The sequence below is a fragment of the Dromiciops gliroides genome, chromosome 4 (assembly GCF_019393635.1).
Source record: "Dromiciops gliroides isolate mDroGli1 chromosome 4, mDroGli1.pri, whole genome shotgun sequence".
In the NCBI taxonomy this organism is placed as follows: domain Eukaryota; kingdom Metazoa; phylum Chordata; class Mammalia; order Microbiotheria; family Microbiotheriidae; genus Dromiciops; species Dromiciops gliroides.
The window spans coordinates 404978287-405000616 of NC_057864.1; the positions used below are offsets into that span (position 1 = coordinate 404978287).

Genomic DNA, 22330 nt, shown 5'->3' on the forward strand with positions numbered 1-22330 from the left:
AGAACAGTGAGCAGAGGAACTTTTTTATTGTTGTTTTAAGATAAGCATTTGTTTAGTTGAGAAGCTTTTTTTTTTAAAAAAAAGCTTACAAAGAAAACAAGGTACCATTTCCCATTTATAATCAAATATTCCATCCTGTGCTACTAAATGTTCTGCTCAGTTTCTTGTACATCAGCAGTATTGTCCTTAAGGGTGTGCCCCTTTCAGAATTTAAGAGGTAGATAGGAAAATGAGATTTAAGGATAGGTAAGAATCTTTCAGTTTTTAGTGAATCAGTTTATATTTTGTTAAGGAAATACAACTGGCTGATTTGCATTTGAAGAAGGCAGGAAAACAGCTGAGCAAAGGCCAAGATAATGAAGGTTGTTTCTACTCACAGAATGCCTCAGTACTTTTTCTCTCATGGATGAACAGGAGAGTTAAGAGTAACAAACTGGGAAACCCAGAACTCCAGAGCTATTTGGTCATTGTTACACAAATATCCATTGTCTAGTTGTGGCCATTGACTGCTTATGACTGAACTTGCAAAGATGAAAATTTGGGAATAAGTATCACTTATGTGTGTCTCACTAACATTGTACCCTAAGTTTCTGTACACTCTCCCCACAGGTGCTGCATTTGTGGGTGAGTTTACCTCAGCTTTATTAGAATAGTCTGACTACTTATTATTGTTTTTATTCTTCCATCTTAGTAAATACATTTGCCTTGGGCTAATTTGAGGTATTAACTATTAAAGGTAAGCGTATAGATGTGACGGGCTTATGAGCTATCGATTTAAGAGTGCAAATTCACAAAACCCCTGCTGAATCTGGTTGGTTAGCAATTGTTCCTTCAAGGGTCCCATCCTGCATGGGTGCAGAGGAAAATAAGAACTAGCTTAAATATTGCCTAACTACACATACATTCACACAAATTTAATATTAGCAACTTATTTTTTTTAACCTTTTTGAGGATAAAACATGCTCCATCTTGTCTCCTGTACATTGTTTACAACTATGTTATCTGTTGTGTTAGGCCACTGCGCAGTAGAATGCATTGGCCTTGGAGTCACCCAGACCTAAGTTTGAATCTTACTACCTATGTAAGCCGTGGCAAATCATTTAACCTTTGTTTTTTTGTTTTTGTTTGGTTTGTTGTTGTTTTTGTTGTTTTTTGGTGAGGCAATGGGGTTAAGTGACGCAGTTAGTTAGTGTCAGGTATCTGAAGGTAGATTTAAACTCAGGTCCTCCTAAATCCAGGGCCAGTGCTTTAACCATTGTGCCACCTAGCTGCTCCTTATTTAACCTTTCCTATCCTCAGTTTTATATGTAAACTGTAATATCTAGCTCAGAGGGCTGATGTGAGGATCAAATAAGATAATATGTGTAAAGTGCTTTGCAAACAGTAAAAGCACTATATAGATGCTAGTTGTTACTGTTGCTGATATGCTGCCCATGGGAATAAATTGTGTTAGGGCTAAGGTAAACAGAATAATAAACCTGAGAGGAGCTTATGCCCAAGTATATACAGAGTAATCAAACACCTAATGTTTCAGATATGCCTTTATCTCCTTTTCCCCCTCAGCTCTTGATTTTTAGGGAATAACATAACAGGTTAATGTAGCTAGGGATACCAGTGGATAGAATACAGGACCTGACTCATCTTCCTGAGTTCAAATATGTTCTCAGACATGAACTAACCTTGTCACCCTGGGCAAGTCACTTCACCTTGTTACCCTCAGTTTCTCATCTATAAATTGAGTTGGAGAAGGCAATGGCAAACCATTCCAGTATCTTTGCTAAGGAATCCCCAAATGGGGCTTAGGCATGCCTCTGCCTCTGTGGTATGGTCATCTCAGCCACATGTTGATGAGTTACTTATGTGACTTATGTGATATAAACATTTGTTCAAAGTGAACTGATTTTTCATAAATGCAAGATCTTTAGTTATTAAGGAAAGTTATTTTCAGCATTATACTTTTTTTGGGGGTAGGGAGTAACTCTGAGTCAACAGGTTTATTTAAGTTTGCCCAGGACAGAAAAATCTCCAGAGTGTTGTGTTTAAAGTAAGTTTTATCCTAACATGTATTCATCGGGTGGCTTTGTATATACCAAATTCCCTTTCTTCAAAGAGAAGCATGAACAGTAACCTAATTTCCAAAATCCCCTTACTGAATATTTGGAAGGAAGAGGCAAGGGAAGGATGGAGGAAAGCCATGGTTATTTGAAGAGTGTGGAGCGCTTCAGGTGGGTTTGCAAGCTCCACATCATCAGTTTACCATCTTAGAAAGATGGATGAGAAGTTAAATGTCTTTTCCGAGGTTGCACAGTCAGTCTATCCAAGAAGGGATCTGAACCCAAGTCTTTCTGACTCTAAGGTAAGTCCTCTATTGCCTATGCCATGTTACCTCTGGTGAATAATAAACTCCTTTAAAACAGTAGCATTTTTATATTTGATAGACATTTTAAAAATCAGAAGCTTTATCATATCCATGCCTTTTGCAAGACAGTACAATTTTGACACTGTAACCATTTAATAATTATTCCTGGGTGGGGCAGCTAGGTAGCACAGTGGATAGAGCACTGGCCTTGGATTCAGGAGGACCTGAGTTCAAAAACCGGCCTCAAACACTTAACACCTACTAGCTGTGTGACCCTGGGCAAGTCACTTAACCCCAATTGCCTCAACAACAACAACAACAACAAAAAATTATTCCTGGGTGACAATGATATGAATGAAGTATATCAAAACATAGAGGAATCCAGGTGGTACAGTGCATAGTGTACCAAGACTGGGATCAGGAAGAAATAAGTGCAAATCCTGACTTAGACACTTATTAGCTGTGTGACCCTGAGCAAGTCACTTAATTGAGGAAACTGAGGCAAACAGGTTATCAGATGGGGATAATTATAGCACCTACCTCCAAGGTTTGTTGTGAGAATAAGATCTAATAAGTACTTAATAAATGCTTAGACCTCAAAAGAGGTCTAAGGCTATGAAAGTGGTCTGTGACACATCAAAAATTATTAAGAACCATTGTGTTAAGGAACTGAAGAGGCAGAGGCAGTAAATTGAGAAAAACAGAGAGAGTCAAAGATGCCTCCCTATTGTCTCATGTTGGAGTAGTGTCCCTGTCTCTCTTAAGCCATCAGCACACACAGCCTGCCATCCTGTTGCCACAGCCTCCAACTCTTTTCATCTACCACTACCAACTCCTCTCAATCCTCCGACTCTGCACACACAATTCCAAGAGCTTCTCTGTCACTCTCTCAAAACAATAAGGATGGGGGCAGCTAGGTGGTGCAGTGGATAAAGCACTGGCCCTGGAGTCAGGAGGACCTGAGTTCAAATCCAACCTCAGGCACTTGATACTTACTAGCTGTGTGACCCTGGGAAAGTCAACCCCAATTGCCTCACCAAAAAAAAAAAAAAAACCACAATAACGAAACAGCACTCTATATCTGCGGCCAAACTGCCCAGAATTGATATAGTTAGGTCTCAGAGGCTCCCAGGCTCTCCCAGGGGTTGGGAGAAAAGCAACCTATCCCTTTAAGACATAATCCCTCATTTGTTCTTCATCTTTTGGTGTACCTCTACTTTGGGCAAGGAGATAACAAGGGTTATATCTCCTTGGCAAAGAGGAAACAAGGTTTACCACACATTAGGAAGGCGGACTATACAAGCCAATTATCAAGCTACTACAATGTTAAGTTCAGATTTCTAGCTGCATCAACGAGAAACACAGTGTAGTAGTAAATATTTTAGGTTAAGTGTTTTGAAAGGCATTGGTTAGGAGAAAATGTACTAAGAAAATTAGGTATTAGAAACTAATAGCCACCCATGAATTGGGGAATGGTTGACCAACTTAAGGGATAATAATGATATAATGAAATATTATGCCAGAAGAAATTATGAAAGGGACATTTCATACAAACCTGGTATGGCTTACACATGAACTGAGGCAAACTAAACAGAACCAAAAGAAAATTTTTTCAGACAGCAGCAACACCATTAAAAGGAAGAACTTTGAGGGGCCACTAGGTGGCGAAATGGATAAAGAACTGGCCTTAGATTCAGGAGGACCTGAGTTCCAATCCAGCCTCGGACACTTGACACTAGCTGTGTGACCTTGGGCAAGTCACTTAACCCTCACTGCCCCACCAAAAAAAAAAAAAGTGAAGAACTTTGAAAAATTTAAGATTTCTAATTAAATCAAGTACAATTTATGAGTCCAAGTAGCAATGATAAAGAATGTTGCCAACCATATAAGAAAGCATGAACTCAATAAGTAGAATGAGACCCATACATTTGGACCTGGCCAATGTGGGAATTTGTTGTATTTGGTTAGGCATATTTATGACAAGAGTTTTTATGACAAAAATTAACTGCAGGCTTCTCCCATCCTGGAGAGAGGGAGAACAAATGCTTGTTAACTGAAAAAAAATAATTAAGAAAACCAGTAAAGGCTACACTATTTGTGTCCATCAATAAAGCTTTGTTAGGGTCTACTATGTGTCAGATTCTGAGCCAAGTGCTGGAGACACAAAGAAAAGCAAAAAATCAAACTGCTCTCAAGGAGGCCACCTTCCAGTGCTGAAGACAACATGTAAACACCTATGTACAAACAAACTAGATGCAGGATAAATTGGAAATAACCAGTGGAGGGAAGGCCCTAGAATTAAGGGAGATCAGAAAAGGCTTCCTGTGATAGGCAATATTTTGTCTGGAACTTGAAGAAAGCCAGTGAAGCCAAAAGGTAGAAATAAGGAGAGAAAACACTACAGGAATAGGGGACAGTGAGTGAAAATGTGCAGTCAAGCATGAGCTGTCTTTTTAGAGATAGAACAAGGAGGCCAGTGTGACTAGATAACAGTATTTTGGAGGGTGGGTGGGAAATTTAAAGTATAAGGAGATTATATTATTCCCATAATTAATTAAAAATATAGATGGGTTTAAGTCCACATTAGAACATCTATTAACTTAAGTTTAATAGAAAATTATTTATTCATTCTCTATGATGTAATATTTTTAAAAGAACATGCCTTTATTCATAATGCTTTGTTCCTTCACAAATGTTATTAAGTTGACATGTTCTGACAAGTCAGTGGTTGCAATGTTATTTAATTAAGTGAAGCCAGAACAAATGTATTATACAAATACACTGATATGTGTTTGCCTACCTCAAAAAGATTCAAAACTGTACCAAACTTCTTCAGAAAAAGCAAAAGGTTCATTTTTTTTAAAAAGAAGATAGAAAAAGGACCACTTTATGCGTCCCAATGAGAAAAAATTAACTGCAGGCTTTAAGAAATATATAGGACCTTCAGTGACTACAATTTTTTCTCTGAGATAGACAAGTCAAAGATCTTCACCATGATGCCTCACATGTGGTAGGGGTAAATAGATAACATAGAAACCAAACATGAAGTCAGACAATTTAAAACGAAACCTCCTTATCTGGAGAGAAAAAATAATCTTAAAATAATTGAAATGAATTTCTGCTCCAAATTAGATTATCTTGATGTTTTCTGTACAAGGTTTTAGGTACTATAAACACACTTTGACTTTGTCCTGTTTCTTCAATCAATCACACAGTAGTCTAGAATTAAATTGAAATGATTGGATCAAGGAAAATCAAATTTTTTAACATTTAGTTTCAGTAATGTAATTATGAAGCTTTTAGTGATATCATAATTACTTTGAAGCTTTGAGCATATGTTTCTACTGAAAGTATTCCACTGAGCTTCCACATTAGTAAAGCCAGAAAAATTCAGACACTCAATGTAACAAAATATATTGGTCTTAAAAATAAAAACTGAAGGTAGAAGGGAAAGGGTCAGCTAATTCATTATTTCCATGTGATCTATACTATACAAACTACCTTTAAAATATACCTGGCATTTCTTATACTCTATAGCGACTCAGAATTCAAATCACTTGATAGTTTCTCCCTAAGGGCAATTATTAGGCAAAGCAATAAGGAGAAACATCAGTTAAGGAAGAGACAAAAGAGATAAGTCCACTTTCCTTGATTTCTAGTTCTAAAGGGAATATTTCCAATTAACTTCTGCCAATTCCAATTTTTATCTTGTCCAAGGTGACAGAAAAAAAGCCTATCCTAAAGTTAATGAATCATAATCTAAGAATGGGAATACACTTTTCATTAATAATTTTCAGTTGCATGCTTCTCCTTTTTGACCCAAAGGGCTTTTTAAAATTTTAAAATTTTAATTTATTTATTTTTAGAGAGGCAATTGGGGTTAAGTGACTTGCCCAGGGTCACACAGCTAGTAAGTGTTAAGTGTCTGAAGCCGGATTTGAACTCAAGTACTCCTGACTCCAGGGCTGGTGCTCTATCCACTGTGCCACCTAGCTGCCCTGCCCCCCAAAGGCTTTTTAAAGCAAAACAATTATACAGTTTTTAGTAAGAGTATAGGTTTCATGCAGGCATCTTAGATACAAGGTGGATTTGATTGGATAGTACTTTACCAAACCACTTGGTGAAGAGGAAAGAGAGATGGTAGGTTTGGCATCAAAGAACCTAGGCTTAAAACCCGGCTATGTAATTTATAATCTGTATGGTTTTGAGCAACACTTAAAACTACTGGCACAGATAGCCCACTAGACTTGGTCCTGATATCCTCTTCTGTAAAATAAAAGGGATGGCCTCATTGATCTCAACTTCCCTACCAACTCAAATGATATAATGTTCAAGATCTAGTTAAGAAAAATGCTCTCCAATTAGAGATCATGGAAGAACTGAGCTTCCTGATTCCTAAAAAATATGAAGGTTGTCATAATTTCTCATTATTTTCGCAAGTTGTCATTAATTATCAGATGTTTCATGCCCTACTTAAAATATTAAAAATCCATTCAAAATCTTAATCTAAATTAAGATAATTTTCTTTTCTCTTTTATCATTGTAAAACTCTTCTCACAAAAGACATGACAGGAGGCATTATTCTTTTTCTTACCAAAAGTTCTATGTTAATTTTTGAAAAAAGACAACATAAAAACCCAGAGCATAAATTAGGAATAAATAGAGGGTATCCCCAAAGACTTAGGTTTTAAGCTATTAAAGCTTGAATATGCACTAAGATTTTCCAGACACCATATATGTCAGAATGTTTAGCTCTTGATGCAGAAATAAGAAATTTAGTCACTGACCTTAAAGACAGAATGTGCAAGTAGGGTTTAAGAATAATTACCTGCCAAAACAGCATGACAAATAAAAAAAAAAATTAAACCCTGAATGCCATAAAGCAGGAAACAATGTAAGAATTTCTGAGTGCAGGGAATAAAATACTTTTGATTCAAATAATTCACAAATCACCTCCAAAATAAAAAAACTAAAACCCAAACCCTATGCTTTAAATTTCAAGAAATATAGCAACTACTTTCTAAATTACACTATCAAATAAATTCTTCAAAGAGTCATTATGAAAATCTTCAAATATAAAAAAGATTGACTTCAGCAAAATGGCTTCTTTCTCAATCTTTGAGAATGTGTACAAGTATTAGTTGTTTTAAAATATGATAAAATTCTTCCACAAATCCATTACTAGCAGTAGGGTTTTTTCTTCCTTCAGAACTCAATAATCCTATATCCAGCAAATTTGAAAACCTAAATTAAACAGAAAATAACTCCATAATTGACAAGAATAATTGGGGAAATTGTAAAGCAGTTTATTCAAAATTAGGTTTAGAACCACATCTTAACACTCATGTGAAAATAAATTTAAATAGGTTAATTTAATGTTAAATAATTATAACACAAAAATTAGAAGATTAGTAGATCATTTGTACACATGTATATACACTTATACAAGTATACATGTCTATATACATTCATATAGTTGTGTGTATATCTAGATAAATGTATAGTTATAGATATAAATATCTTTCACAACTATGGCTATGAAGGGGATTCTTAAATGCCGTATAGAGGCAATTACAAAACATATAGTAGAACAAGAATCACAGTTCTAGAACAGGAAGGAACCTTGAAGGTCATCTAGTAAAAGCCCCTTTTACAGTGAGGAAATAGGGGGTCAAGGAGCTTAAGTGATTTGCCCAAGGTCACATATTTTTTTATTTGAACAAATACAATGTAACTGGAATAAGAAGGAAAATGAGAGACTGAATCTTTGTTATCAAGTATTTCTCATAATTTCCAGCAATCCAAGAAAAATAAATATCAAGTGTAGGACCAAAAACCACTTACCAATAGGTAATGTTCAAAAGACATACAGAGTTCTTAAAAGAATTACAAACTATTAACAACCATATGAAAGAATGTTGCAAATGATAAGTAAGAGCAATGCAAATCAAAACAAAGCTGAGGTGTTACCTCAAAGGCTGAAAATTGTCAAAGATGAAATAAAAAAGATGGAAATGTTCAATGTTAAAAAACTTATAGATAAACTGGCAAAGTAATGCATTCGGGGAAAGGCTGTAAAATGGTTCAAACATTCTGTTGGGCAACTCAGAATTATACAAAGACAGTGACTAAAATGTCCCTACCCTTTGATTGGAATATTCCCTTGCCAGGCATGTATTACAAAACTGTCAATGACAAAAAGAAAGGGCCCTATATATAACAAAAATTTACAGCAGGACTTTTTGTGGTAGCAAAGAACTAGAAACAAGTTAAAAGCTTATCCTTAGAGAATGGATTAAAGGTTGCACGTGAAAGAACTGTAAGGAATGGTGAGTATGAGTATGATGAGTACAGAGAAACATCTAAAGATTATGAATTTACAGGAAGTGAAGTAGGAAGAACCAGGAAAATAATTACATCATGACTGTAACAATAAAAATGGAGAAAATTTTAAAAAATAAACCAAATGCTTTGAAATTATATAGATCAAGCTTTGCCACAAAGAAATAGAAGACCCTACACCAAAGAATGCAGAACCCTGAATATAGTGGTTGACTTCTTTGATATATTGATTAATGTATGTTATTTTTTCCACTTTGTATATTAAGGAATTACTCCCTGGGAAGGAAAAGGGAGAATGAGATGGTAAGAAATGTAGGTAATTTAAAAATAAATTCTATCATTAAAAATGTATTTTAACAAAAAGAAACACAAACCTTGAAGAATTACAAGTTTTGTCCCAGATTTAATAAGCAGGGGAAAAAATGCTGAATCCATTCAAAGGTGTTCAAGGCAAGGCTTTCATAAGCCATAAAGAATGGAGGAGAAAGGCAGAACTCATCCTAACTAGTTCCCATTTGGTTAAAAGACATCCAATTCAGAGGCAGACCTAATAATAATAATGGTTTTGAAAATCCAAAGTGGTACCGTGAAAGTAGACAGTTACATTTTAATGTGATGTTCCCTCAACTCCCTCCCCAAACCCCATAGCAGGAAGTGAAAAGTTGTTTCATTACACAAGATTAAAACTGTCACTAATTTCAGAGCAGCCGAATCTGCATCATTGATATTTTTACATTTTGATTTTCATCATTTTTTCACAGGAAGAATTCAGCTGGTCTTTTCTTACAAGTCAATTTCTGCATTAACCTACTTTATATCTTGGTCTGTACTCTACATTTGGTTGGCATTTATACTAATCGTACTAACAGGCTGCAAGGGATGATGCTGTGTCTATTATACTGGCATGTTTGTCAGACATCTCAATTAAATTCTCTTCAAGAAACCCAACTCTGAAATCCTTCAATGACTACAAGTAAAGCTATATAATACTGGCCTATTTTTTTTTTAACATTTTCTTTTTCTCAACAATAGTTATAACCTTATTTGAGGTTATCCAAAAGTGGCATAATTATTCAATATAAATCTGATTCATTGTTACTTACAAAGGACATGGGCAATGTTAAACTATTGCAAAAGAGTTACATTTCTAGTGTTCAAAATTGAATTCCCAAATTATTTTAATGAGCATAAAACATTTTTGCCCAGGTGCCTTGCATAGTTATCTGAATTCAAACTCACTATCAAAATTATGATAACAATAACAGCAGCAGCAAGCATTTATATAGCCCTTGAAGTGCAAAGCACTATACAAATATTATCTCATTTTATCCTCACAGCTCTGGAAGTTAGATACTGTTATGCTCATTTTGCAGGTTAAAAAATTGGGTCTAACTCTTGCTCTTTTGCCACCTAGGACAATGTCCATGGATTTTAAGTTTTGTCTGACAAATTTTTTTCTACTCTTAACTAATACTCAAAAGAAACAACAGCAAATGTAATATTCTAGCTATATTTTATTATATTTCTCATATTCTGTGATGCTGACAATAAAATGAACAAAATACTTAGTAAATGAAACAAGATATTTTTACAAATGGTTAAAATAAAACTTAGAATATAAATGCAAAGGAAAGAGCCATAAAATATGTTATAAGGCAGCTAGGTGCTGATGTACATATAGCACTTGGAGTCAGGAAGACATGAGTTCAAATTCTGCCTCAGACACTAGTTGTGTGATCCTGGGCAAGTCAGTTGATTTCTATTTGCCTCAGTTTCTTCATCTTTAAAATGAGGATAATGATAGTACTTACCTGCCAGAGTTGTTAATATCCAAAGAGATAATATTTGTAAAGTACTTAGCAAACCTTAAAGCACTATATAAATATGACTTATTGTTGTTGTAGTGATAATAATAATTATTATTATTAAAATTCATTTTTCTATCACAGCTCATATAAATTCTAAGCATTCCTTAGGAATTGGGATGATTCTGTAATGTCATTATCCTGATCCTCCGTATGTATGCTCCCTCTCAAGATTATCAATAATCATTTTAGTCAACTAATCTTAAAGAGGAATTAGAAAAGGCTATGTATTAAGAGGGTAGAGTAAGAAAAATTGGTACAAGACGTTACTGTGAAGACTGATGCCATATTTTCCCCAAAGTATGTATAGAATACAGGAGAAATTGAACTCAAGCTAATAGAATATATGTGGAAAAGGTATAACTCCCAGTTCATGGTTTCTGGAAGTGCAGGTACAGAATGGGAGCTGAGTGTACACACAAAAGATGCCACCTACCTGTCAGTCTCTTTTTCATCTTGGTATTGAGTTAGACAGGACAACTTTAAAAACTGTTTGGGAGGGGAAAGGCGGGGAGGGGATGGTCCCTTGGCCACATTCCTCCGCCTGTTGGCTTCATATCCTTAAGCATATTGCACCTTGATTTCTTTTGTGTTTATTCTTTTTCTGTCTTAGGTGAATTAGTATACTAAGAGGCTAGTACCCAAGCTGTGGGGTATCTAGGGGTTCCATCAGAGGTACCACTAGCTAATACAGTTGGTAGCAAATGCTATAAGAGGCAGTAGCAATGACAACCAGAGTAGAAGTGGTCAGAGACACCAAAGATAGACTAAGTACCTGCAGACATGTAAAGAGACAGTTACATGGGGGCAATGTTGGCTTCTGAGAGTGGGACCCTAGAAAAGGTGGTCTGGCCATGACCTCTAGAAAGGCAGATACTCAGGACCCAGCAGAAACTACACCTGATTGTGAAAGGTAAAAAATGACTCTCAGAGACAACCTGTTTGGAGGCAGTCCCTTGGCCACATATGTTTTCTCAATGTATATTCAATACTGTTGTGATTCAAGTTTGGTTCCTACAGAACCTGCGTGTACAAGGCAAGAGCAGAATGTGTCTAGTTTGGGGAGGATCAATTTTTTAAAAACATTTTTGCGGGGGCATCTAGGTGGCGCAGTGGATAAAGCACCAGCCCTGGATTCAGGAGTACCTGAGTTCAAATTCTGCCTCAGACACTTGACACTTACTAGTTGTGTGACACTGGGCAAGTCACTTAACCCCCATTGCCCTGCAAAAAAAAAAAATTTTTTTAATAAAATAAAAAAAATAAAAACATTTTTGCTATACAAGATTGGTAAATGACTCTGCTCAAAGCTAACCAAGGCTACTCATTATTAATCAAGGATAAACACACTGATGGAGACTTATGAGCAGCAATACAAGGAATGTAGTGCTTGAGGATTGCAGAGCTGTAGAGCTCTGCAATAGTCAGTGACTCCCTACTGAACTGGCCCACTAACGGGAATGGGAATCAGGTAAGTAGCGACATGTTATACATAGCACTTTAAGACAAACTGAATTTCCCTAGAAAGAGGAAAAACCATGACTGAAATCCAGATTTTCTAGCTCTAGTGCTCTTTACACAATACCGGGTCACCTCTTTTACTTCAGAGATTTTTTAACCACTATAGAAAGTCCATAGTATTTGCAAGCAAGTTTCTGTTCCTCAAGAATTTTCTCCTACAATAGATCTATCCTCAAGCTCACTAATGCTTTTTTACTTTTAATAAAATGATGCTCCCTGGCCATTTTCTCATCTGTATAATAGGGGTACTCAGGACCCTCTTACCCTGGTCTGCTCTAGCTAAAGTTAAACCCATTGCAACATGTATGGAACTGGGCCACTTCCAGAAGTCCACATGTGCTCTGCATCAGTGGTGAAAGACTTTCTGCCTGGGGGTGATCCAACAAATCCTTGGTTCCTGTGACCGTAGCAGGGAAAGAGGTGTGTCTACCGCCTACCTTTCCCATTTTGAGCTTCCTTTTGTGTGTTGTCTTTCCGTATTATATTTTAAGTTCCTTAAGGGTAGGGGTTCTTTCTTCTTTGTATCCCCAGCTCCTAGCATGGTAAACTTTATATGATTTTTTCCCACTGTTCTAGAATGGAGCATAAAGAGTTAGGGACAATGGGGAAAGAGTCCACAGATTCTCTTGAAAGGCCATTTCCCCTAGGACTGAACCTGGCCATGAGCCCAAGGCCAGGGCTATTTAGTGTGAAAAGATACCTTAGCTCCCCTGGGAAGCAGCAAAGGTTCATATGTAGGGTTCTCTGGGAAGACTTATGAAACCACCTCCATCCTAGTATCCTTCCTCTCCTCTGAATCTACAGCTCTTAGAGTATGTACTCTTCACTTGACATTTACCATTTACAGCCTTTCATCATTAGTCATTTTTTTGTAGTAGCACTTGTGTTACACAGCCAAACTTTAAGGATGAGTACATATAAAGGAAGGACAGCCATACACCTGACTGACAAAGCCAAGGGTGAGGGATTTGAAAAGAATGAGCTCCAGTGTAAGGAGATTGGGAAAAATAGTGACCTGTGTGGCAGCTAGGTGATGCAGTGGATAGAGCACTGGTCCTAGAGTCAGGAGTACCTGAGTTCAAATCTGGCCTCAGACACTTAAGACTTACTAGCTGTGTGACCCTGGGCAAATCATTTAACCCCAATTGCCTCACCAAAAAAAAAAAAAAAATGGTGACCTGCTTGCTAAGTCAGTTGTTTTGCAGTCTAGAGTTTTGGGGCCCTCTCCCTCTCCCTCTCTCTGTTTCTCTCTCTTCCTCTTTTGATGTATTTTATTTCCTGTGCTGAACAACTTCTATAAACCTGTTATTTTAGAGATTGATCATGATCATGAGGTCCAAATACTTAATTGACACTCAAGTTTTATATGCCTAGGTTAATGGCTTAATGAAGAGGACAGACACTACTGACAGCACCTCCTAGAATGTCACAATATCTCATACGACTAGATTGTAAACTCCTTGAGAACAGGAACTGTCATCTATGTCTGTCTGTCTATGTATGTATGTGTATATGTATGTATCTTTCTATCTATCATCTATCTATAATATGTGTGTATATATTGTGTGACATGTTATATATTACATTATTCTCTATTATATATAGTAATAATTATTATAATTATATATTATATTATATATCCTGTTTCCCACACACACAATCCCTAATATTTTTATCTATATAGTCACTAAAATATCCAGTAATTGACTTATACAGTAGAATGAAATATATTTATTCCTTTTCCCTCAAAATTGAGTCTTCCTTCTGATTTGCCTTGTTCTATCAGTGGTATTGCTATTTTTCAGTCACTAATGAAGAGCTCTTGTTATTTTCTAACTTTTCCCTCTCCACTCACATTATCTAATTAGTTACCTAGAATCTCAAGTGTACCACCATAATATCTGTGAGTAAACAAGTTCCTTGAGGATTGCTATATCTTAAATATCTCTATATCCCCTTCTCTTTACTACTTAGCATAATGCAGGCAAAATGCCTGCATAATAAAAAGGTTATGATTTAACATAGTATCAACATAAAAATGTAATAAAGTATTTGATATTATAGTAGTCACATTCCTCATTTACCTTGACCCTTTAAAACATTATATCCTATAGGGTGGCATGGCAAACTATAACATAAATGAAGTGACTCTTAGATAAGTCTTAAATTCCACATTTAAAAAATTAGACATAAGTAAACCATCTAGACTACTACAAACATAAAAAGTCTCTGTTAAATTCAAATTAACATGGCAGCTCTGATTAAGTGCTGTGTCACAAAGATTATAGGACTGAAAGGTAAAAAAAAAAATTAGTTTCTTGGGCCAAAGTATTTTAGAAGTCATCATAAACTATTTTTCATTAGTTTTCTTTTCAAAAGTATGAAGCATTTCAAAGTCAGGAGGAATCCTTTTTGTATCTTTGAAAGAAGATCTGGAGGCAGACATAGCTTAGCATACCATGACAAAAAAAATATTTTCAACCCAGAGATTGAAACTGTAATGTTTTCAATCACTAATGATAAAAATAATAGCTAGCATTTATATGGTATTTATGTAATATATACTATACACATATTAAGGTTTACAAAACTTTATGTGTATTATTAGATCCTCACAATAAGCCCTAGCATATAGGTACTATTATTTTCCCCATTTTACAGAGAGGGAAACTGAAGCCGAGAAAAAAAAAAGTGACTTCCCTAAAGTCACACAGCTATTAAATATCTGAAGCTGTATTTGAACTCTGGTCTTCCCAACTCCAAGCTCCTCCAGCACTTTATACACTGAGCCTTCCAGCTGCCTCAAAGCAAGGCAACTATCAAAATGTGAACATAAAGGGATTCAAACATCCTTCTAAAAAGTCTAAAAGTAAAAAGAGCAATAGGCTATCATTTTAGCTACCACGTCATCAATAGAATTGAGTCTGAGGACACGATTCTCCTACATTTGGTTAAGACCTTCCCTGAAAAAGGTCATTGTAACTTATTTTGAGGCACAATTGCACACCATTTTCAATATGATTTTCTAAATCCTAAACTACGGGGACAAATATGGAGGGTAAGTCTATTGTTATTATTATTATTTTTTTTTTATGTGGCATGGTGTTGGGAAATGTTGCCCTGGATCCAACTTGTCTACTTGAGTTGCCATATTTTCCAGAAACAATGGAGGAGGCCTTGAATGTGCCATGGACAAAGCTCCCCTTGAGCTGACATAATTTGTTATTGTACCCCAAGCTGGATTCCCTGTGTGTCCTTGGGAGGCAAAATGGATGCCAGTTAGTCTGTGCCAGACTGAATAAGTGTTGTGCAGCTGGGGTCTTCTGCAGATAAGAGGACTCACCTATCTTCAAAGTTTAGCAATTCTCAAGAGAAAAGAAGGTGACTTTTGCTGTTACTCTGCTCTTCCCTGTGGGGAGTGGTTTTGGGTGTCCCATACCTGTGCTGCACCATTAATTACCCTTCCCATGCTATATCCCTTCCTGATATCTCTTCCTCCCTTTGTCCTACCATTATAAAAATTAAAACTTCTATAAAGATCATAAATTCTTTACCCCAGCTTTAGTTTCCACATGCATGTTTATTCCTCTTGTAGTAAAACCTAGTTTTTACGTAAATTTCACTAAAGCAGGATTTCCTGTTGATAATGACAAGCACTAGATAGATATCATTCAACTACTAGATACTATTTTTCAGGAATTAATACCTTTGCCATTTCAAGACGGAAAAAAGCCAACTTGAAAAAAAATTGGGAAATAATTAATTTTCCCTCCTTACAAATAAGTATGTAAATTCCTGTAATTAGTTTTAACTCTCAATATAAACATGCATATATCATTCAAATATTTAAGCAAAGTATAGTTTAAAATATACAGCAAAAAAAATAAAATGTCTTCATGCCTGGAGTTAATTTAAAAAAAAAATAAAAACTATCTTGAAGACTGGGCTGATAGAAATGTGTAAGAAAATACTTTCCACTGCAGATAGGAGAGATTTATTATCTAAACAATTTCATTTTTCTGAGTCATTTTTTTCTTCGTTTTTCTGTCCTGCTTTATTTTTTTAAGCATCTCTTCAAACCTGATCCCATACTTCTCACAAAAGCACAATTTCTCACTGACTTCAGTAAAAATTTTGTTTTTGTAACATGGATGGGTCAGAGCATTTAAAACATCAATCATAGTCCAAGGGAGAACTATGACTGCATTTAAAACAGACTGGAGACTAGAGCAGAAAACTGTCAGAAAAGGAATCGTGGGTTCTGAGAAAGCAGTTCAGAGTAATAAAACAGCATTCTTCTAATGAAATGGGTATATCAAAAGCTTGTATATGGGGTTTAAAGTTGGGATCAGTGGAGATTGGTTTCTTTCATGCCATTTTGCCCCACTATCAAGCCATGTGATACAAACCTTAAAGAATCCTTCTTGTCAATTAGCTTACAAGGCTGTCACTCATAGGGTCAGAAATTAGACATTATACTATAGAACAACGGAAAATGTAATTTTTGCCTAAATTTCTCTGGCTACGAAGGGCATTCCTCTTTCTAGGATGCTAACTAATATCCTGGCTGTTTTTAACTTAATACTCCTCCAGGCTTTCTTGTTTCATGCCACCTCAAGACATGGCATTTTTTCAAGATTCTATTTTTAGAAATGCTTTTAAGCATCTAGGTATTTACTAGACATGGGTTAGATAAAAAACAACAACAACAACAACTCAAATAAGATTCATAAGAAAACATTAGGAAAAGAAGGGTTTTGAGGGATAAGACAAAAATGACATAGCTTGGAAAATAAAAGATTGAAGCACATCTTTTAAATATAAATGTGCTCTATTTTGAGATAAGCAATAAGAATTACTACAGAGGAGGTGGTAAGCAGTTTTGTCTCTGTTGAGGACAAAGAGGGAAAATGCTTAAAGTGAAGCATTGAGAATTTACATTAGATGTGAAAATGATATGTTGGTCTGGGTTATCTTTGACTGTTGTGAAGTCACAACTTTAAAAGCCGTTCTTTCTGAAATGAGGTTCTTTTCCAAATAGGGTAGTTTAAATGCCACCTTTCCTGGCAATAAATTAAATGATATCTTTAAAGTCTCTTCCTACACAATATTGTTGTAAGAGATATATATATATATATATATATGTGTGTGTGTGTGTGTGTGTATGTACAGTACTATTTAACATGTACATAATAATATTTTAGTATTATCAACTATAATATATTAGTATTTTTTCAAAGGCATTACTGGAAAAATTTTAAAGAGGGTATGCACTAGCAAAGACATTAAAGGATCCAAGTCCATGTTTGTGTAATTGCCATTGGCAGAGTTCCAAGTATCCATACTATGTGTCAGCAATCTTCTTGACCTCCTTGATTTGCATTAGGTGAAGGCCACAGTGCTTTTTCTGGCTTGAAACATTTAATCACAAATGCACAAACCTCTTTTCCAGACTTAATGTCTTAGCACTACATAAACCATCAAAATCCAAATTTTTCAATAAGCAGAAAATAGAAAGGAATTTAGTTTACTTTCAACTATGCCACTCAAAAATTACAAGAACTCATTTTAGATTTAATTATTAAGTAAAACATTGTGTTCTAAACTCACTACTTTTAAAAAGATAAGGTAAAACTAAAAAGTACAATCAATTTTTATGAGAATAAGCATTGGAATTAAAATGTGATTTTAAAAATATAAATAATTTTTGAACTCCTAAAAGAATTTTTAAAAATATGACATGTTCATGGAAGGTTTGGATAAGTTCCTCAATGTAATGACCTAATAACAGTAAAATCACAGTATGATTTTTTTCTTATAATAATGGAAAAATACACAGATACATTATAACTAAAATTTATACATCTTTTAAGTCTGGTGTCCATATTCTATCATCTGTTGCCTTCTTGGCTTTTTCATCCGTGGCATTTGCAATAATTCACAGTAAGGTTGCAAAGTATTTCTCCCACAACAACCCTAAGAGACAAATAGTACAAGTAACATTGACATTTTACAGATGAGGACCCTTAACTCAGAAAAGTTAAATAGTTTGTTCAGGGTTATATAGCTAGTGAGTATGGAGGCCAGGATTTCAACTTGGGTAGCATGACTCCTCATTCTAGAACTTTCTATGACAACATGCTCCCTCCTTTTCAATGTTCAGTTATTTATTTTCCAGTGTCATGTTAACAAAAAGAAAAGAAAACTTCTAAAGACTTATTCTGAGGAAGTCACAGCAATCTTTGGTGAGGGTCACATCATCTAATCAAAGCATCAACTATAGTATTTATTTTTTGTTTCCCAAAATCACCAAAACACTACAGGAGGTATTTTATCCAACTACTTTTTGTTTTTTAAACATAATCACCTAGTTGAAAGTCTGTAGTTAAATGAAGCCTTTAGGCTGAAGCCAACTATAATAATTTTAAAGTTATTATATGTATGCTCATACATAAAATTATTTAAAATATACATACACATGTACATGGCTATTTTCAAAATTGTTGATTTTCCTTATGTTAATACTTCAAGGAATTGAAATTTTGTTAATGTGGTCCTCTATGAGTCATATTTTAAATCTTGATCTCACACAATCATAGAAGTTGAGCTGGAGTGGACCTCAGAGATATTCCAACCCAACTCTTCTAATTTTACAAAAGAGGAAACTGAGGCCCATATGACTTAAATGACATATCCAAGTTGTAAATAGTAGAGCCACGATTCAAACTTAGGTTCTCTGAATTCACGGCCAACATTTTTTCCCACTGAGCCATGATTTAATCTTAGTCTCTACGGCCAAATAAATACGATCACTCTATGGACAACTTTTTCACATAGGTAGGATAGTCCCCAGGATACAAATAAACAGTCCCTCACTGGGCCACATTCAGAATCCTTCTGGCTTATTTACCAGATCATATGCTCTACTGGTCAGTTTGTCTTTAAGAGCCCATGATCATATCCACTAAAATATAAAGTAGTATAGTACAGTGGAAAGGTTACTAATAAAGGCACAAAAATAGTATACCAACCCATAACCAAATTCAGAAATTGTCCAAAGCATATTAGGCCAAGTAATCCAAACTTTCCTAATCGGTGTCCTGGTGTTTCTTCCCTCCTGACCTATTTCCCTATGTGAATTTTGTGGTAAACGTTTACTCTTTGGATTTTGGTTTTTGCCTTTGTGAAGGTTTGCATGTTGCCTGAATGGCCTATATAAACATCAACTTGTCTAGTTTCTGACAATTATGTGCTGGACTTGGAATTAAGAGAATTGGTTTTTGATCCCAGCTCCACTGCTAGCTTCAAGACTATGGCTCTTTATAAAACAGGATATTCATATTAACACTATCTAGCTCTGAGGGTAATAGTGGAGAAAGTGTTTTGTAAACTCTAAAGAGTTATATAAAAGTGTACTACCATTAATATTTTTCAAACATTAATTTCTTGGGTCGTTAACTGAAAACAGCGCCAAGCTAGAAGAGGATAAGAAAAGGACTACCAATGGTATCATCACAATTTCAAACCTCACCATAGCCTATTTCTACATCGTCCCCAAGGAATATGATATTCATGGATTTATTTCTTCAACAATAGGAATATTATTTTACATTGTATCATTAATTTTACAACAAAATTAAAATGCTTAAGAAGTGATTGCTTCTCCAAAAATAAACAAGCACCACACATAAACATGGTAATATGTTTTCTGAACATTTTATGGATGGAATGGGCTCCAAATATTTACTTGAAACGATTCAAAGATACTGTATCAGTAATACTCATTGTGCTGACAATAATCCAAAAACCAATTCCATAAAACCCTGAACATTGGCTATGACAAGTCATTGATAGTCCTATAAAGATGCTCCTAAGCATAAGTTTTTCCATTAATTTTTAGAGGCAAAATTATATGGCTTAAAAAAAAACCAAAAAAACCTCGCTCAGTATTTTACCTAACAATACTAAGAAAACCTCTAACTTTAAAAAAGTTTTTTTTTTAAGCTGTTTTCCATTTCCATCAATCACAAGGTCAAATAAATGGATCTCTCATTTTGTCCCAGACTTCAAAAAACACCCCCTCATATAGGGCCTTAAGGAAAACAAGCCAAGGACATCGAGAAGTTTAAAAACCACGTTGGAACAACCTTTCTCATGACATGCATGCCTATCTTCCCTCTTCAGGGGATGTCTCTGGGATGGTCCAAGGTTGCTTACTGACAGAATGGGGAAGGGGCGAAGTTGCAGCACGGGAAGGGCAGTTAAATTAGATGATGGGGAGGAAACATGAACAGGAAAAAACCAGGGGGTCCATCTGACCCTCGAAAACCTCATCAGTTTTTGAAGGTTTGCAGGGCTTGAGAGGGGAGGGGTCAATTTCCAGTGGACACTTTTAAGGTAACGTTCTTTGGATGGCCTCCTGTTTGCGGGGAGGAGAGGAGTTGTTTCACACAACCCACTGGGCAAGGAAAGGGTGGTCTCACCACCATCTCACCGTTGGGGGGGGGGGAGTCAGGGGTAAAGGAGAGACTCTGGTCCTCAGTGGAAAGAGAAAGCAGGCTAGAGGCCAGAATAAATCTCCTGTCCTGGGCTCCGCAGGGAGAGGCATGGCTTTGGGACACTCAGAGGACGCCTCACCTCACCAGGTGACCCAGATCGTCCTTGAAAGAGACCAGCAGGGTCTCACCTGCGTAAGGAACCAGCACATGGTGGGGTAGGGAAGAGGCAGAAAGCAGTTGTACCTGGAGGACACCCACGTACCTATCATGGTCACAGGGCAGGTGGTGGCTCTAAGGACAGGCAGAGGGGGCTTAACTCGCGCACAGAGGCATGCCCCGAGGCCTCGCGCTCGCCTCCTACGACCAGCGTTCCCAGCTTTAAAGCCCTCCGATCCCTCCTCCCTTTGTCCCCGCCCCCACCCCGCCCTCACCAGCCCCACCCCGCCCCCTGAAAAGGGAGGGTTGAAGAAGTGATGCGCACGCGCAGACCTCTGCACACAGCCCTGCAGCCTTGTGGGAGATGTAGTGCGGAACCTGCTGCTCATTTTCTAATCCGCCCCGCCCCCGCCCCACCCCCGCCCCGAGGCCTTTTGCCGGCTCCTGGCCCAGAATGTCTACGTCACTGGGAGGCTGTTCCGCTGCGATGTTGATACGTTGCCTAGCAACCTCGCTGAGCACCTTTGGAAGCCTGTTGCAGCTGCAGAATACGGTCCTGCCCCCCTTTCTGCCCCTCCCCTCCCCCAAACTCCCTCTTCACCTTGGAGCTGCCAAACAGCTGGAACTGGGAGCAAACCCGGGCAGGACCTGGAGGGTTTAATTTATTACCATTACAGTGCCGTTTTTACTCTCCATAATCCCACTCCGTCTGTGTCCCCCTCTCCTCTTCCCCTCCACCTCCCAGTCATTCTTAAAGCACTGGATGTGGGAACAAGACATTTCCTAGGAAGATGGTGGCAGAAAAAGAGACCCTGAACCTAAATAAAAGTCCAGAGAAGATGATGAAGAGGACCAAACTACAGCCGCAACAGCCACTCCCGGTGCACCAGCCGCACTCCCTGGTTTCTGACGGCTTCACTGTCAAAGCCATGATGAAAAATTCAGTCGTAAGTGATATCTCCTCAATTCAATGCACTCACTCCAAATCAGGCAGGGTACACGAAGATACAGGTGGACAGGCTGTCGTTATCCGGAAAGGTTTGGGGCAAGAGAAATGCTGTGCCCATCATCCTGTGATGATTTAATAATAAAAATAATGTTTTGATTTATAAGCACCTTCCAAAGATCTCATCTGTTAGTTTCCTGGCCTCTCAACATCCTCCAGCTGCTGCTGGCCTGAGTGAGAAAGATTTCTTTTCCCTGCCCTCATCCCACCCCCAAATCCAAGGTCTTCCACTTCATGAATTCTGAGTTTTACATAAATCTCTTGTAAAACTATCAAATCGACATAAATTCACTCAACTAACAGATAATATTCAGAACAGAAAATTTTAGATTGTCAAAGTCTTTTATCAATTAAAATATGGCATTTTACTGAAGTACAAAATATTTCAACCTTATAGTATATTTCCTACTACACCTTTAAAAGCCTGACCTCCTACAATGTCACTGAAAAACTGACCTTCCAACTAGCTTTTAATTAAATTTATGTCTGCCTATTGGTGTAATCAAAATGTAATTTATGCTCTTTAGAAAAAATTAATCTTAAGAGCAAAAGAGACAGAGGGAATGTAGTACAAAGGGAATAT

At 36.7% G+C, this 22330-nt stretch overlaps 2 protein-coding genes across 3 annotated transcripts in view; one reads left to right on the forward strand and one right to left on the reverse strand.

Moving 5' to 3' along the window:
* The window catches only part of PRKN (parkin RBR E3 ubiquitin protein ligase), a 1788167-nt gene extending 1767204 nt beyond the window's left edge, over positions 1 to 20963 (reverse strand). For both annotated transcript variants that reach the window (XM_043964490.1, XM_043964489.1), the window contains exon 1: positions 20848 to 20963. In XM_043964490.1, coding sequence (XP_043820425.1) covers positions 20848 to 20854 — 7 coding nt within the window. In that variant the 5' untranslated portion in view covers positions 20855 to 20963. The remainder of the gene's footprint in view (positions 1 to 20847) is intronic.
* Positions 20964 to 21291: 328 nt separating this feature from the next.
* Positions 21292 to 22330, forward strand: part of PACRG (parkin coregulated) — a 652064-nt gene continuing 651025 nt past the window's right edge. The window contains exon 1 of the mRNA XM_044002646.1: positions 21292 to 21688. Within this exon, the coding sequence (XP_043858581.1) occupies positions 21533 to 21688 (156 nt within the window). The 5' untranslated portion in view covers positions 21292 to 21532. The remainder of the gene's footprint in view (positions 21689 to 22330) is intronic.